Source organism: Aspergillus brasiliensis (genome assembly GCF_001889945.1).
Source record: "Aspergillus brasiliensis CBS 101740 unplaced genomic scaffold ASPBRscaffold_8, whole genome shotgun sequence".
In the NCBI taxonomy this organism is placed as follows: domain Eukaryota; kingdom Fungi; phylum Ascomycota; class Eurotiomycetes; order Eurotiales; family Aspergillaceae; genus Aspergillus; species Aspergillus brasiliensis.
The window spans coordinates 749,995-764,044 of record NW_027137449.1 but is presented as its reverse complement, the minus strand read 5'-3'; the positions used below and the strand labels follow the sequence as shown (position 1 = coordinate 764,044).

Here is a 14,050-nt window from a genome sequence, read left to right as displayed (position 1 = left end):
GCTCTCTCTGCTGCTCCCCGTTTAGACGTCATGGCGGTCCTTCAAGGGCTCTCAGGTGCTCATGCGATTCTTTTAGCGACTCATCTCTGTGCCACCGGCAATGTGGCTGCTCTTCCGCACTTGCAGGCAAAGTTCCCTGCTCATCTCCCGCTCGAGCGTGTCTTGCGCATCATCTTGACCTTTCTGCCCGAGAGCGCAGAGCCTAGCTCCTACACACCAGTGCTGCAGGTGTTGGTAGATGGACGACCAGCTGAAACCGGTGTGACTGGCATTGATACCACATCCGTAAAAGACCTGTCCGCGGCAGTCGTGAGGAAACGTGTACGGAAGATCCGTTTACTACCATTACAGTATCCCGGCGACGAGGACAGCCAGGATCCCTCTGACCTCCTTACCAAATTCCTTATCCACCGGGCCCATCGCATCGATCTCGAAACTGCTCTGCAGCCCCTCGTCCTCGACCTTCTCCTCCCCTTCTACCAACGCTCGGAAGTACTACGCACATGGTTGATCTCCAGTCTCCTACCGCTACTCCGATTGAACTACGAGTACTACCCCAGCCAGGACGATACTTTTTCGCTGGATATCCTGGAATCGATGGACAATAGTATTGCGATCAACGTCCTTCTTTCGATGACTGGTGCGACAAAGAGCAGCATGGACTTAGTACGAAACCTACGTGGCCTTGTGGGTGCTTGGATGTATGGCAGCAACCGTTCCAAAAGACGGAGACTTAATGAAGCGATGCAAGAGACCTCGATTGTTGTGCCTCAGGATGAAGCGCAACCGAAAACCCCTTCAGCTGTCGGGTGGCAGCAAGTCAACGAGTGGTTGCTGGCACGAAGCCTGGTTGATCATGAGAGTGCGGTGAACGCCTTCGTCAACTGGGATGGCCCTGAGGATGTCGACTTAGGTGGATACTCCGAAGAGAAAGGAAGTTTGTCGGATGATGAGCTGCAAGACTTGCGCAGGAGATATGGTCAGACAGGGCTTGCTGTCGTGTATGCGAACTCCGATCCCAGCCCTCCGGCCCTGGATGGTTCCGTTCGAGTTCTCGCGCGCATCGCGGACTTACTGAAGCTCGAAGAACACTCATTCCTTTCCCCAGACAACTCAGAATTTCCGAGCGTGAACTTTGATCCAGTACCGATTTCGTCGGCATCAAGGGTATCTCTGTTGCAGAATGCTCTGCTGGTGGCCTCGAACCCCCTAACGCGCCCTTCTGCCTCGTCAATATCATTCCTCAGCGGTATCTGCCTCTCTCTTCGGATACTAAACGAGTTAGGCCACCCAATGCCGTGCAGGGCAGCGGCAAACATCTGCATTCTCAATAACCAAGAAACGCAGCTGCTCGAATTGCGCAGTGTAGTAGCCTCTGTCGTAAGGCAGGCGAGATCGAGTCATGACTGGAGCAAGATTCGCCAACAATTGCTATGGCTACGAGACTGGCAAGCCGATCACACGGAAAATACCAGCGATCGTCCCGCTTACCATGGTATCTTCTGGCGAGTCCCGCAGGACGTCGTCGAAGCTGAAATATTGAAAGCGTTGCTTGAAGCCAGAGGTGAGCACGGAAAATGTCTTTGCTATACGGCCTTTGCTGACAATAGTAGAATACCACCTCGCTGTGAGCATTTACATCGTCTCTGGCTCAACTTTGAGCTCTACACAAGTTGAGGTAGCTGTCAAAGAGGCCATCTTCACAGCCTACGACAACGCGAGCAACGGAAACAGGACCAGGGGTGGAATGAAGCGAGCATACGACATGTAAGTTTTGAGAATAAACACCCATCATCTTGGACTGACGCTGACGCCCTGCAGTCTACAAGCTTTCCAACCTCACTTCTCTGATTCTGCCTCCTTCAAGCAGATCCAAGCCCTCATATCCGCCACGCACGCCCTGTCTTTCTACTCCCTTACTTTGCAGCACGGCGTCCCTTTCCAGCCAGTCAGCATCCGTGTCCACCCCGACCCTCTCTCCCTGATCGAGAAAGTTCTCGACCAGAACCCTAAGAGCTACACCAAACTGGACGACTTGTTAGCCATCGGCCGGAACCTTGTCTTAGCAGGCGTCTCACACTCTCCATCCGATGAGGATGTCTCCCCTTTCTTGGCCCCTCCCTCACAGGAAGACGCTGCCATTACTGCCGAACGCCGTATCATGTCCCTCGCCATTTCCTCCGCCCTGTCCTCAAACGACTTCGGCACGGCCTACTCCTACATTCTCACCCGTCTCACTCCCCCATCCCTTCTCCCTACATCCTCCCCTCTCACCAATCCCACCTCCCCCAAAGACGACATCACCTGGCGAGCCGTCTACAACGCCGGCCGCTACCGCGCCCCAGCCACCAGCGCCACCCCCAACAATCAAACCCAAATTACGCACCTCTCCCAACGCATGGAGCTTCTCTCTCTCGCCCTTGTCCTCGCCCCCACCCCTGACCCTCTCCCCGAAATCCTGGGCGCCTGGCGTCGCTGCGACGAAGAACTAGCGGCGCTCCGCGCACGCGAATCCGAGGAAGAAGACATCTGGGACACCAAAGCCGACAATCTCACCTCCACCACCCTTCCTGGAGGCTTCGGCCCCACAGACAGCGAACAAGACGCATTCGAAACGAGACAGCACCAGGCCCGACGAGCACGGGCGCATGCCTCGCAGAACCGACTCCATCATGAGGAAGCTCCCATGGGCCTGTTCGAGGTAGCCCGCGGCGCCGCATTAGCGTTGCAAAAGAACGCCTTCCCGCTCCGGTCAGCAGCAGCAGCATCATCATCAACCGCAAAGACAAACACTCACGACAATGACGACCACTCTGTCCCTTCTTCATCACATCTCCGCAGCGGCTCCTCCATGTCGAATGATGGCCCGGACGGCGAAGGCCGCGTCCGCAAGAGAGACGTCGTCAGTAACATGGTCACTGATGGACTTGTTAGTGGTATTGGCTGGGTGTTGGGAGCTCAGCCCGTCAATCGGTGATTGATTTATAACCGCCCCTCGAAGAGATTACGAAGTACGAAATGATTGACACTGGAGCGAGATGGAAAGTTCCCCTCCTCACCCCACAGAAAGCTAGAAGCTATCTTTACCTTGCTTGCTTGTCTTTTTTCCAAGCGTGAACTGCTACATCATTGTTCGGAAAAATTTCCTTTGAACTATACATATTGTCATGACTTCATAGCTTTGCATGAGTGAGTGATAGGTTGCATAATCTAGCATATTAATGAATGAGTGAATAACTACAAGTCATACTATATCACGTCTTCTATACTTCTCTCTCCTCCCCACCCAACCCCAACCTCTTGAATTGCCAAGGATATACTAAGTAGTAATATTTACCTCCAGCCTCATTGCTATCGAGAATGTGCGTCTTTAGAACGATGCCCGTGGAGAGGAGTGAAAGAAGGGGAGGCCTCAGGCAGTTAACTACTTGCTTGATTGCGTGTCAGTCAGGTGGTGGAGACACTCGGTTTTTTTTTTTTATTTTCTTTTTCTAAGTTCTTGTTCCCCATCTTTCTTATAGATGTAGCTATGGTTTGTGTGTTCACCTGACTTTCTAATTCGTATATTCTGAATTACGTCTTTGATGATGGTTCATTGGGTTGACTGGATTCAAATGTACTTTTAGTACTTCCTGCTGATAAATGGCAACTCTGCTAAGACAACTTTGCTAATGAACCAGTCTTGATATTCCTGTATCGCTATTCCGGTGCCAATCACTATACACAATATGTGGATCCTGCCTTGTCACAACGCACGCTCACAAGCAGAAAGAACAGGCTAATAGACTGTAAATGAATATGTCTTCCGTGTGGCTGTATGTATGTATCTGCATGCGTACAATGGGAGAAAGAAGGCCGGAAATGATGATAAGCCAGATCAATGGATGATGATGATGGTGATAAGAGGATAATGATATGTATGGATGATATATGGAACAAACTCAACAAGATAGATGATATAAGAAAAACCAAAGAATACCAATCTCTCCCCGTCTCAACCGGAAAAAGAGGAACACGCGTCAGCACCGCTGGCGATGGTTTGAACAGAAACAACCTCAGGTTGCTGGATGAAATGACGACGGTTTTGGGTAGAAATAAAGAACCGAGATGACAATCGGACGCAATGCACAGGACGGGATAAATGCTGAACCAGCGGGGAGGCAAATTAAAGGAAGGCGTGATCATGTCGGGTGATGATAATGAAGAGAAACATTCCCAACTCCATGATTCCAATAAAGGATAGACAGCGCCGCGAAGAAAAATGAGTGTCGTCATGATCACAATTCGTATGCTTTTGACATCCGGGTCAACCAAGGGCCAGCCACTTGTAAGCATCAAAAGGAGAGACCGTTAGGTGCGATCGTATTAGAGGTGGAGCATTTTGTCCGAAAAGGTGCATAAATGATTGCCGAGATCCAGTTGCTGCATGCAGGCAATCTAGTCTTTCCAATCCCAGACTTGCTTGACGAAATTGGCCATATTGACCTTCTTGTTTTTCATGTCCAGCATCCAAGGATGTTCGAGCATCCGCCAGGGAGTCGCTCGTCGCGGAGGTTCTTTCTCCAAACTAAACGGACAGTTAGTTATAGTTCCATAGACTGGTAAGCATGTGAACACGTACCAGCATTCGATGAAGTATTTGAAGTTTTCGGACCATCGAATACCGTTGTCCGGCTCATCTTTCAGCTTGGGGATGGGTTGGCGGACAATGTAGGTCAACAGGTCGATCAAACCAGCGCGTGGCTGCATTTCGGTGCCGTCGGCAGGGAATGGGAAGCGATGTTGAGCGACTTCGAGCAGGGTCACACCGAGTGACCACACATCGGAGGTGATGGTGTACGACTGGCCAGTGATGCGCTCAGGGGCCATGTAGTACGATGTGCCGATAAACGTATTGGCGTCTCCTTTGGTGCCAAACTCTCCACTGACACCGAAGTCACAAAGCTTGACCTGACCATTCCGGCAGAGAAGAATATTCGACGGTTTGATATCTGGAATCAATTTTAGCCATATGATGAACAACTGCGAGTCTTAGAACTTGACTGACCTCGGTGAATAATCTTTCGGCTATGCAGGTAGGTCAACCCGTTCAAGACACCTTCGGCAACCTTGCCCAGTACTTTCTCTCCCGTCCGTCCACCAAGCTTCTTGACCTCCTTGTAGATACTGTCCAAACTGCCACCTTCGCAGAACTCCATTGCAATGGAGATGGTCCCTGTTGACTTGTCCATGAAAGCACCGTAGTAGCGACAGATGTGCTCCGAGGCACAGTCTTTGTTGAAGTTGAGTTCTCGAACAATCTGCTTCTTCACATCGGGATTGGGGTCCGTAGTAATAATCTATAAGGAAATCATCAGCATATCAAGCACCACAACAGATGCGACACGGAAAAGGGAGCCTACCTTCAACGCAAACACCGTCTTACCCTCCTTAAGCTTGCATCGAGTGACAGCACCTCCAGCGCCCTCACCCAAGCTACCCAATTCCACGATTTTCTTCTGCTCACTCGCTGCCAGCCAGGCCTCATCATCCAAGTCATCCACATCGAGGGGCCTGCCCTTTTCCAGACTCATCTTGTCCAGATCCGGGATTAGGCTGTTCACACTGGTATCGCGCTCCATCTGTACACCACTCTCCCGGTCGGAGTAGACGGATATCGCTGACGACGGATCCGGAGTGCTGCCATGAGGTTGGCGAAGGCCCATGGCGAATGATAAGGCTGAATAGTTGGAGGAAGAAGCGGAGGCGGGTCCACTGGCCTTCCCGTCCAGGTACGTGAAGCTACCAGATCTCGAGTGTCCGTTCGGTTCGTTCAAGCCACTTGTCGCCAACGGTGGGGGAGCGGGTCGACTCTTCACTTGTTGCACATTCTGACTGCTGCCCATGGGGGTTTTCAGGCGGAGCTGGGGAGGCGCCGGGCGAGCTGCTGGACGCTGCAGCTGAGGGACCTCTGCTGGAGGAGCAGGCGCGGGAGCGGAAGGAGCGGCGGCGGCGGCGGCAGCGGCAGGCACGCCGGTTCCCGTGACCGGACGAACATTTGGCGATGGAGGGATTCCCAAGGTGAGTTTGGGAGGTCGAGACCCATTGTTATTGCCGCGGTTGCCAGGCACAGGCGGCTTGAGGAGAGGAACCGGCGAGGATGACATTGCGAGATTGTTTTGCCTCTCACCAGGCAAAAACAACTCGTTGGGGTCAGCCAAGGTAGCCAGATCGGCGGTGTTTGAGTGGGACACTTTGAAAGAGGGACGAGGGGGGAAACTGGGGGGGAAAGAGATAATAAAAGAAAGAGGACGAGGAGGAGAGAAAGGAGGAGAAGGAGTGGTGAGTGGTGAGAGTGAGGAGTTGAGGACGAGGTGGTCGGAACAAAGAGGGCCGTGGGGTTAATTGGCTGGACAGGCGGCGGTTGGCTGACAAGAGGGGTTGGCTGATCGGAGAGGGGAGGGAAAGACAAGACGATGAAGACAGAAGAACCAAGGGTACAGAAACGATGAATCAAAGCACTAAGCGAATGTTTGATCCCCAAAGATGAATACTAAGAAAAAGAGAAGTGTAGATTGTAAATATATAGGAAGATGGAGGAGGAGGCAGAGAAGGAGGAAAGGGAAGGGAAAGGGAAGGGAAGGAAAGAAAGAGGAGAAGAAGAAGAAGATGTGACGGTCGGCGAGGCCACCGCGATTCTTGCTTTTGAAACTGGGGCCGAGTTTTGTGTCGAGTTTGTCAGTTTGGCGGCTGGAACTCCACCGCTCGTAGGGTGACCAGTCCCAGGGCGTGAACGGGCGTTAGTGCTGGAGAATGAAAGATCCTTTCCCAGTTCCCACGGACTTGGATCGGACTCCAACCGTCGTTAGTTGATGAGTGGACTGTTGACTAGTTAGTTTAGTGAGGAGTTAGTCAGGACAAGAAAGAAAAGGCACTGCAGCATGAATGGGTTAAATAAATAGCATTCCTGTCAGGTCCATCTCTGCCACTGCCAGTGCCCATTGCTCCGCACCGTCATCGAGCCGGCCTCCGACCGACGAGGGATCGAATGGAGGCGCTGGAGGGTCGCCGGCTTGGTGGAACCGGCCTGTTTCAAATGGCGCCTAAAACGAGAAAGTGCTTGCTATGAGAGATATTTTTGGGGATCCTTGCTACTATTCTTGACAGCTCCAAGCTCCAAGCTCTTCCTACTTTCTAAGTTTATGTCTGTCGGTATCGGAGCTTGGACGTTGTTTCTTAAGTCTATTTTGATACCCGTCAATCTGAAACTGTCTACTGCTAGATGCTGTTGTATATGATGATCCAGTTGATGGTGGATGGAAATCGGCTCGGGTGCCTGAATCATCTGGCACGAACCAGTCAGGCATCCCACGTAAAATTCTGAACTTTAAAGATCGACTCCGCCTGAAAGTGAACCATGTTTCTTCAATTCCCACAAACAGCCACCCCGACAGACTTTCCTGATGATGTCGATGGAGCCGACTTTCTTAGAAGGATATTGTGTCAGGGTCTAACATCTCAACTAGATGATGTCGCTGGACAATTCACCCAAAATGACTTAGTAGCTTGCGGATGTTTTACATCATCCACCGGTTGAGTGTCTCTGATACTCGGTGCCACTATCGATATTGATTGCTGCTCCATCCAATCTGCGCCGGCATCTTGCTCCGGGGGCTCCACTCTCCTTATGCGCCGATGGTGCTTGTTCAGCATAATTCATCTCGGCGGACGTTACGCAGTTCTAAGAATATACACCACAATTACTGATTAGGATTATAGTCCTTGATGCTGTCTGATCATAGTAACACGGGCCCGATAGGATCAGACAATAGCATTGACATTGGACATACTAGTAGCACTCTGCCACGGCTATCCATGCACCGTAAAATTCAATCTATCACAGTCTCTTTTTCAACGGTAGATCCATAATCATGACTATCAAGCAACTAGTTACCGTGCATCAACGCGTCAGCAGCCGATACAGATTGACACGTGCCATCATCAGCCTTGTAGACACAGGCTCGGTATACTTCTTTCTCTCCCCCCCTATTGATAACTACTATTTAGTTAGGGACCTGACATCATCCGGTCCATCTGTGACGAATCTCTCTACCGTGTTTCCTCGATCCCCGATGCCCGCCAACTTGGATGATTTCCGCAGCCACAAATCGATCCAGACCCACTCCGGTTTAAAATAGCAATCTTTACCCCCCAAGCCTTTGCACCGCCATAGCAACGGGGCCGAATGGCAACACTGCGCCCCCGACTGACAGGCCAATAATAAAGATGACACCCAATCTAAATGGACCACTAAAGAAAGAAACATCCCAATTGTCTCTCCATTATCATCCTCGCAAGCCCTGCCGCTAACGGTTCGTCGTGACATCTAAGCGAAACGCTCGGGTCAAGTCCATGACGTTCCCCGGGGGGATAGGGAATGACTATCTAGTATCTTCTCATCTATCCACCCGGACCATGTTGACCAAGTAACTAGTGCAAGTAGAATGGACAATACTCCTTGGAAGTTGGTGCAGGGTCCTGCCCTGCTGGCCAAGTCTTGATTGTGCGTACCTGGAAAATCTTCCCGTAGACGCGCGGCATGACGATCCTCGCTTGGATAAGCCCTCCCCCACCCGATCATCCAGCCGTTTTGCTTCGATAAGTGGTGGGTTGGCCCCCAAGGATTGCTTACTGTTGATGATTACTGTGGAGTAGAGGAGTCGAGGAGTCGAGGAGAGTACTCCGTAGGTCAAAGATGTCGCTTTGACGCCGGCAATTGCCCAAAGTACGGAGTAATAACTACGTACCCTGGTTTGTATATGCAGGGTTCCGTCACCATCTGTGCGCTCTCGTCACGCCAGCCTGCCATATCACAGGATTTCGTCGCAAATCTGCTTGTTGTTGACTTCATTAGCAGTCCAATCCGATTTTTTGTCTTTTTTTTTTTTTCACTCCGTCTCCTTTCTCCAACACAAAGATCTTGTAGGCGCGATGATCCAAGAAGGATCGAGACAAGAGCGAAAGCGCAAATAGCCAAGAACAGTGTCACTCCTCCCTCGCGTAGAAGTACGTAGTTATTTAGTCTTAGCTGCCCAAGACGGCCGGCAGGCCCATGCCATCATCCTTCCAACAATCCCAACAGCACCCCAGCTGTTGTCGCTGATTTGCCGCATTGATGTCCGTATAGTTAGGGGCTATTATTCGTTGAAAAGAATACACGGGACAAGAGGGAACCTAGCACTCCTTCTTCCCCAAACTTGAGGAAATAGCAAACAGATGCACATAATGTACTCCATAGAGTAAAACTATCTTTGGGGAAAAAAGAGAGGGGGGGACTTCACTGCCTTTTGGACGTACGCAAGACTCCAATCCCAGGGAGAGCCCCTAAAACTGGGGTAACTAAAGGATGTCCGGCGTCGCCTTGGGTAGGTAGAATTTCACCGACTGCCAGCCCGCCTCTCCCCTGATGATCGGTGGAGCTCCCCCCCCAAAACTCAATTCTTTGCACACATCATCGTCGGCTCACCTGCAAATAATGATGATGGCATGTGGTTTGATAAGTTACTCCCTCGGGATTATTGACTAAGAAATTGAGTTCGACTTACACATGATCAACTAACATAGTAACTATTCAGTCGCTAACTCCGTGCGCAGCCTGCTCTATAGTCTCCTCTACTATAGCGGTTCACGCACAACAAAGCCTGAAGACGGAAGATAGTATATACCCTCAGGGCGTTTTCCTGTCTCCTGATGCTAGTCTATTTAGCTATGTATCTATAGATAAACAACGGCTAGACACTGCAACTATTGATTTTCTAATCAGGAAAAAGAGCGGTAGTAAACCCTGACAGATCCCCCCTTTTTCGCAGTTCGTCACGAGAGCGCCCTAAAAAAAGAAACTAGAAAAGAAATCTCCGTTCTCAACGGACTACGGACTACCGTGGGAAGAATCCGGAGACCTACTGTAAACTACTTAGTTCCAAAGTAGTAACGGTTAGTTAGTATCAACCAAATATTGCAATGGCAGCACAAAGTGTCTGAGCTTTTAATAGAAAGAAGAGGGTTTCAATAGTTTCATTGCTGATAGTCATGATGTGCACACAGCAAACAAATTTAGTCTTTGTGTTATACTTACTTACAGCTCATCACTGGTCACTCAAGTGGTGGTCAATAATCCAAGACTTGGCGATTAGTTAGCTCTGTTGTTCATTGTCATCGAATCCACGGCAATTGATTCATGAGTTCCGACTTTTGGAAGATCCATCCAGTGTATTTCACTTTCCCGATTGCTACATGATTGTCAACCGCCGTCTCGCTCGGCGCTTAAGCTACTCACTTACTCTCCGGAGTACTCCGTTCTTCCCTGCAAAGTCTGCAGTCTTGCGCACTCTCTCTCTGGGCTCTTCCAATGAGATCATTGCTTGCTATTGCGCCATTAACTAAACCACGAAGTACTCCATACGTGGTTCTGACTCGCGAGGACCGCGTCAAATGTTGACGCATACACAAAATTCTCTTCTGTCTACTCCGTACAGAGAAGAAACATATGGCTCGAAATGGCGCGCAATAACTATCTAATAATCATTTGGAACCAGATAGCAATCAACTAACCACTGTGTAATATATGAAAACTAACCACTAGTAGATTGTATTGTACTACTAGTCAAAGAGCAGTCTAGTCACCACGCACTAAGCTTTGATTAAGCAATTAATGAATGCGACCGTGGCGCCGAGCCAGGCCTGGTTCTTAGCAGTCAGCAAATGAAGCAGCGCCCCTCCCTCCCCTCTCTCCTAAGGAAAATGGGGGCCTGGAAGAATTCTTATACGTACATGACGGATGAGCTTCTAGACCGGCAGTGACAGGGATACAAGAATAACGCCGAGTATTAATTACTTCCTGATTTAGTCGGAGAGATTGTGTTTGCAGTGTGCTGAGGGTATATCCTGATCGGGTTGGAAACAGCGCGTTCGCAATCGAAATAGTCGGTATAGGTGTCATACGTGGGGTGATAACACCGCTTGTGCTAGTATCTACTCTGTAGATAGTAGAGACTTTCTTCCTCTGTGTACCTTACAGCTGATCGGCTGCAATCCACGCAAACGACGGGAAAAAGAAGCTTCCGCTGACGAATGCCTCTGACAATGAGAGACGGTTGATCCCGACATGTTTTCTTTCTCTCTATCTTTGTTCGTTTTATTCTCTTGTTATTTTTATCTTCATTCATATTTTTACGCCATTATCTCATGGATTTATGATTATTGTGGGACTCTTCGCCTGTCACCCAAGCAGGACAATAAACAAACAAACGAGCCAGCCCATCAACTACTATCCGAAGCGACGCCTACTAATGAAAGTTATGAAACCTCCAGAGATAAAATTGGTACGTATCGAAGGGAAGAAAAGATTAGACTAGTTAGTTAGTTCCAGGTGGAAAAAAGAGCGAGAGACAGGGGGCACAAGTGGGTCCAGCATGCAACCAGCCATTGGGCCAAAAGCGGGGAAGAGAGAGCCACAGCGGGATGGTGGCCAGAGCGATGAGTGGCCAACGGCATCAGGAACAGCCTGCAGGCTCCACTTTCCCCCGCCGTGATTGGACAGCAGGGAGAAACATGAAACAAAGTCTAAGTTGGCATTCAACGTCCTGTGGCTCAGTAAAGCGAGGTTGCTGCCCCCCTGAAGTTATTTCCTTTTGATTATCGGGAGGAGGAGGATGATGATGATGATGATGATGACATCCTAATTTTTTGGAAGGTTCAGTACGTAGATTGTAGTGACCAGTAAACTGAGCCCATCTTTCCCGCTTTTACCGTTGGGATCGAATGTTACTGCCTGTTAGACGAAACTATGTATGGTATGGAGTACTCTGAGGGAAATAAACTAGTAGTAGTTAGTGAGGTAGTATCGGGTATACGGGTACGATGTGCCTGACTGATGCAGGTACGGAATCAGTCCCGCGCCGTCCATCAATGTAAATAATTGCTATTTACTATTGCTTGAAATCCAAAAAAGTTCGAACCTAAAATTCCAGTAGGGGAACCATGACCCAACTTAGTATCTACCGAACCCCATTTATCCCCTCCCCCCTGAGCCGAAGAGTGAGTTAGTCGACTGTTCTTCCGGTCGAAAAGAGCAATGGAGCGACCGATCAACAACACTTGTCTCGCAACGCATGGACAGCATGGACAGCATGGACATTGAACAGTAATTCAGGGCCAGGGACGAAGTCACTTGGCGGCACTAGTTCGTCTAGTCAGACAGGCGAAGGGGCTGGTTGGACCAACCAAGAGACGGGGATGAGACGGGCGCAGAACCCACGAGGCGCGCCAAAACAGAAAAAGAAGAAGCGAGAGAAAGAAGAGAGCAAGTGAGAGGGGCCATTCGCGGGAAGCCCCAAACTTGCCTCTGAAGTTGGTCCCAAGCTCTCACACACCGCATCGGCCCTCTGATTGACTCGGGGGCCTTCAACTCCACCCGCGTGCAGTTGCGCTCTCCCCTTTTCGTCCCTGAGACGATCTCCAGGTTAATCTCCCGGCTCATACAAAGGGCCCCCGGTTCCCCTCTCCCTCTCAGCTCGTTCCTGGTTCTCTCTGTTCTTTCTCTTTCAAGACCAGACTTCTTTGCCTGCTTGAAGCATCCCATTGACTTCGGTCAGCCATTCTTTTAAACAAACCCAACTAACCACACTCTCTTTACACCACTCCTATAAACGCAGCTCTCCCTGTGTTTCATATCCAAAACAACCCACATAAAAATCAAATTTATCGACCTTGACGGTTTTATTTCAATCCCCAACACAACATTCAAGATGCGTTTCTCTGTTGCCACCATCGCTCTCTTTGCCAGCCTTGTTGCTGCCGTCCCCCAGGATGTCGAGACTGTCTACTCCACTGAGGATGTGACCGTCGTCTCCTGCGCTCCCACCGTCACCAACTGCCCCGGTACCCTGCACGCCACCTCCACCCCCGAGGCCGTCGCTGCTGCCACCACCTCCGGCGCTGAGGGTGTCTCCCCCGTTGGTGTGACCAGCGTTGTCCCTGAGGCTCCCTCCGCCACCCCCGCTGCCGGCAGCTCCCCTGCTGGTGGTGCTGGTGCTGGTGTTGCTCCCTCCGGCTCCGGTGCTGCTCCCTCCGGTGCTGCCCCTACCGGTGCCGCTGTGCCCTCCGGTGCTGCTGCCGTCAGTGGTGGCGCTGGCACCACTGCTGCTCCCCAGGTCACCGTTATCCCCGTGACCACCTGTATCCCCACCGTCATCCTGTCCACTAGCACCATCGGTGGTGGCTCCGGTGCCGGTGCCTACGGCTCTGGCTACCCCAGCGGCAAGCCCGCCAAGTCTTCCTCCCCTGTCATCCCTAGCGGTGCCGCTGCTTACGGCTCTGGCTACCCTAGCGGCAGTGCTACGTGAGTATCTCCAAACCATATAACTATCCTATATCTATAAGCAAAAAAAAAACACAATCATACTAACCAATACCGTACAGCCCCTCCCCCTCTTCTGCTCTCTACACCGGTGCCGCCAGCTCCGTCAACGGCAACGGCTTCGCTTTCGCTGGTGCCGCCGCCGCCGCCGCTTTCTTCTTGGCTTAGATTCCCCTTCTTGTTTATAGTAGCCCCGGGTCACTCGTGAGTCCGGATGCCGCTATAGGCGGGGATCTTGGGCGCATGTGAATTGGTGAAGAGTGTCGGGGACTGGTCCATACTTAGTTGCGGTTTTGCTTTTTTGGGAGAGAAATCCGATTCGTTGCTTGTTATATCCTCTCTTATACCTCTTTTTTATTCGAAATTTCCTAGATATTTACGCTTCCCGTGAAGCAGTTGGTGGCTGGATACGATTAATGTAACCCATGACGCTTTCACATACCCAATTCGAAGCAGTTATAGATTTTCATCAAAGATCGTGGTAAAACCTTTTTACTCGGATCTGGTCCGGATCACCATGTCATCCATCTGGTGTACTCCGTAGAACTGGCAGATGATCGGACATGTCCGACACACCAGGGGCCGGCCCGGATCTCAATGGGAAGATCTACCCATCACCCAAGTAACTCCCGTGGCTGCAGGAGAAGAGTTGGA

General features: G+C 50.6%; 3 protein-coding genes across 3 annotated transcripts; 2 read left to right on the top strand and 1 right to left on the bottom strand.

The window, feature by feature from the left end:
* Nucleotides 1-30: 30 nt before the first annotated feature.
* On the top strand, nt 31-2,977 carry ASPBRDRAFT_31433 (secretory pathway Sec39 family protein; the record flags this gene model as incomplete). Its single annotated transcript, XM_067622901.1, has 3 exons — nt 31-1,564; nt 1,614-1,767; nt 1,822-2,977. 3 exons carry the CDS (start codon nt 31-33, stop codon nt 2,975-2,977), a joined length of 2,844 nt encoding a protein of 947 aa, XP_067477785.1.
* A 1,460-nt stretch (nt 2,978-4,437) lies between these two features.
* On the bottom strand, nt 4,438-6,146 carry ASPBRDRAFT_677476 (dual-specificity mitogen-activated protein kinase kinase; the record flags this gene model as incomplete). Its single annotated transcript, XM_067628944.1, has 4 exons — nt 4,438-4,567; nt 4,622-4,991; nt 5,048-5,339; nt 5,403-6,146. 4 exons carry the CDS (start codon nt 6,144-6,146, stop codon nt 4,438-4,440), a joined length of 1,536 nt encoding a protein of 511 aa, XP_067477784.1.
* A 6,639-nt stretch (nt 6,147-12,785) lies between these two features.
* On the top strand, nt 12,786-13,564 carry ASPBRDRAFT_56323 (GPI anchored serine-rich protein; the record flags this gene model as incomplete). Its single annotated transcript, XM_067627541.1, has 2 exons — nt 12,786-13,378; nt 13,459-13,564. The coding sequence occupies 2 exons, from the start codon at nt 12,786-12,788 to the stop codon at nt 13,562-13,564; spliced, it is 699 nt and encodes a 232-aa protein (XP_067477783.1).
* Nucleotides 13,565-14,050: the final 486 nt, after the last annotated feature.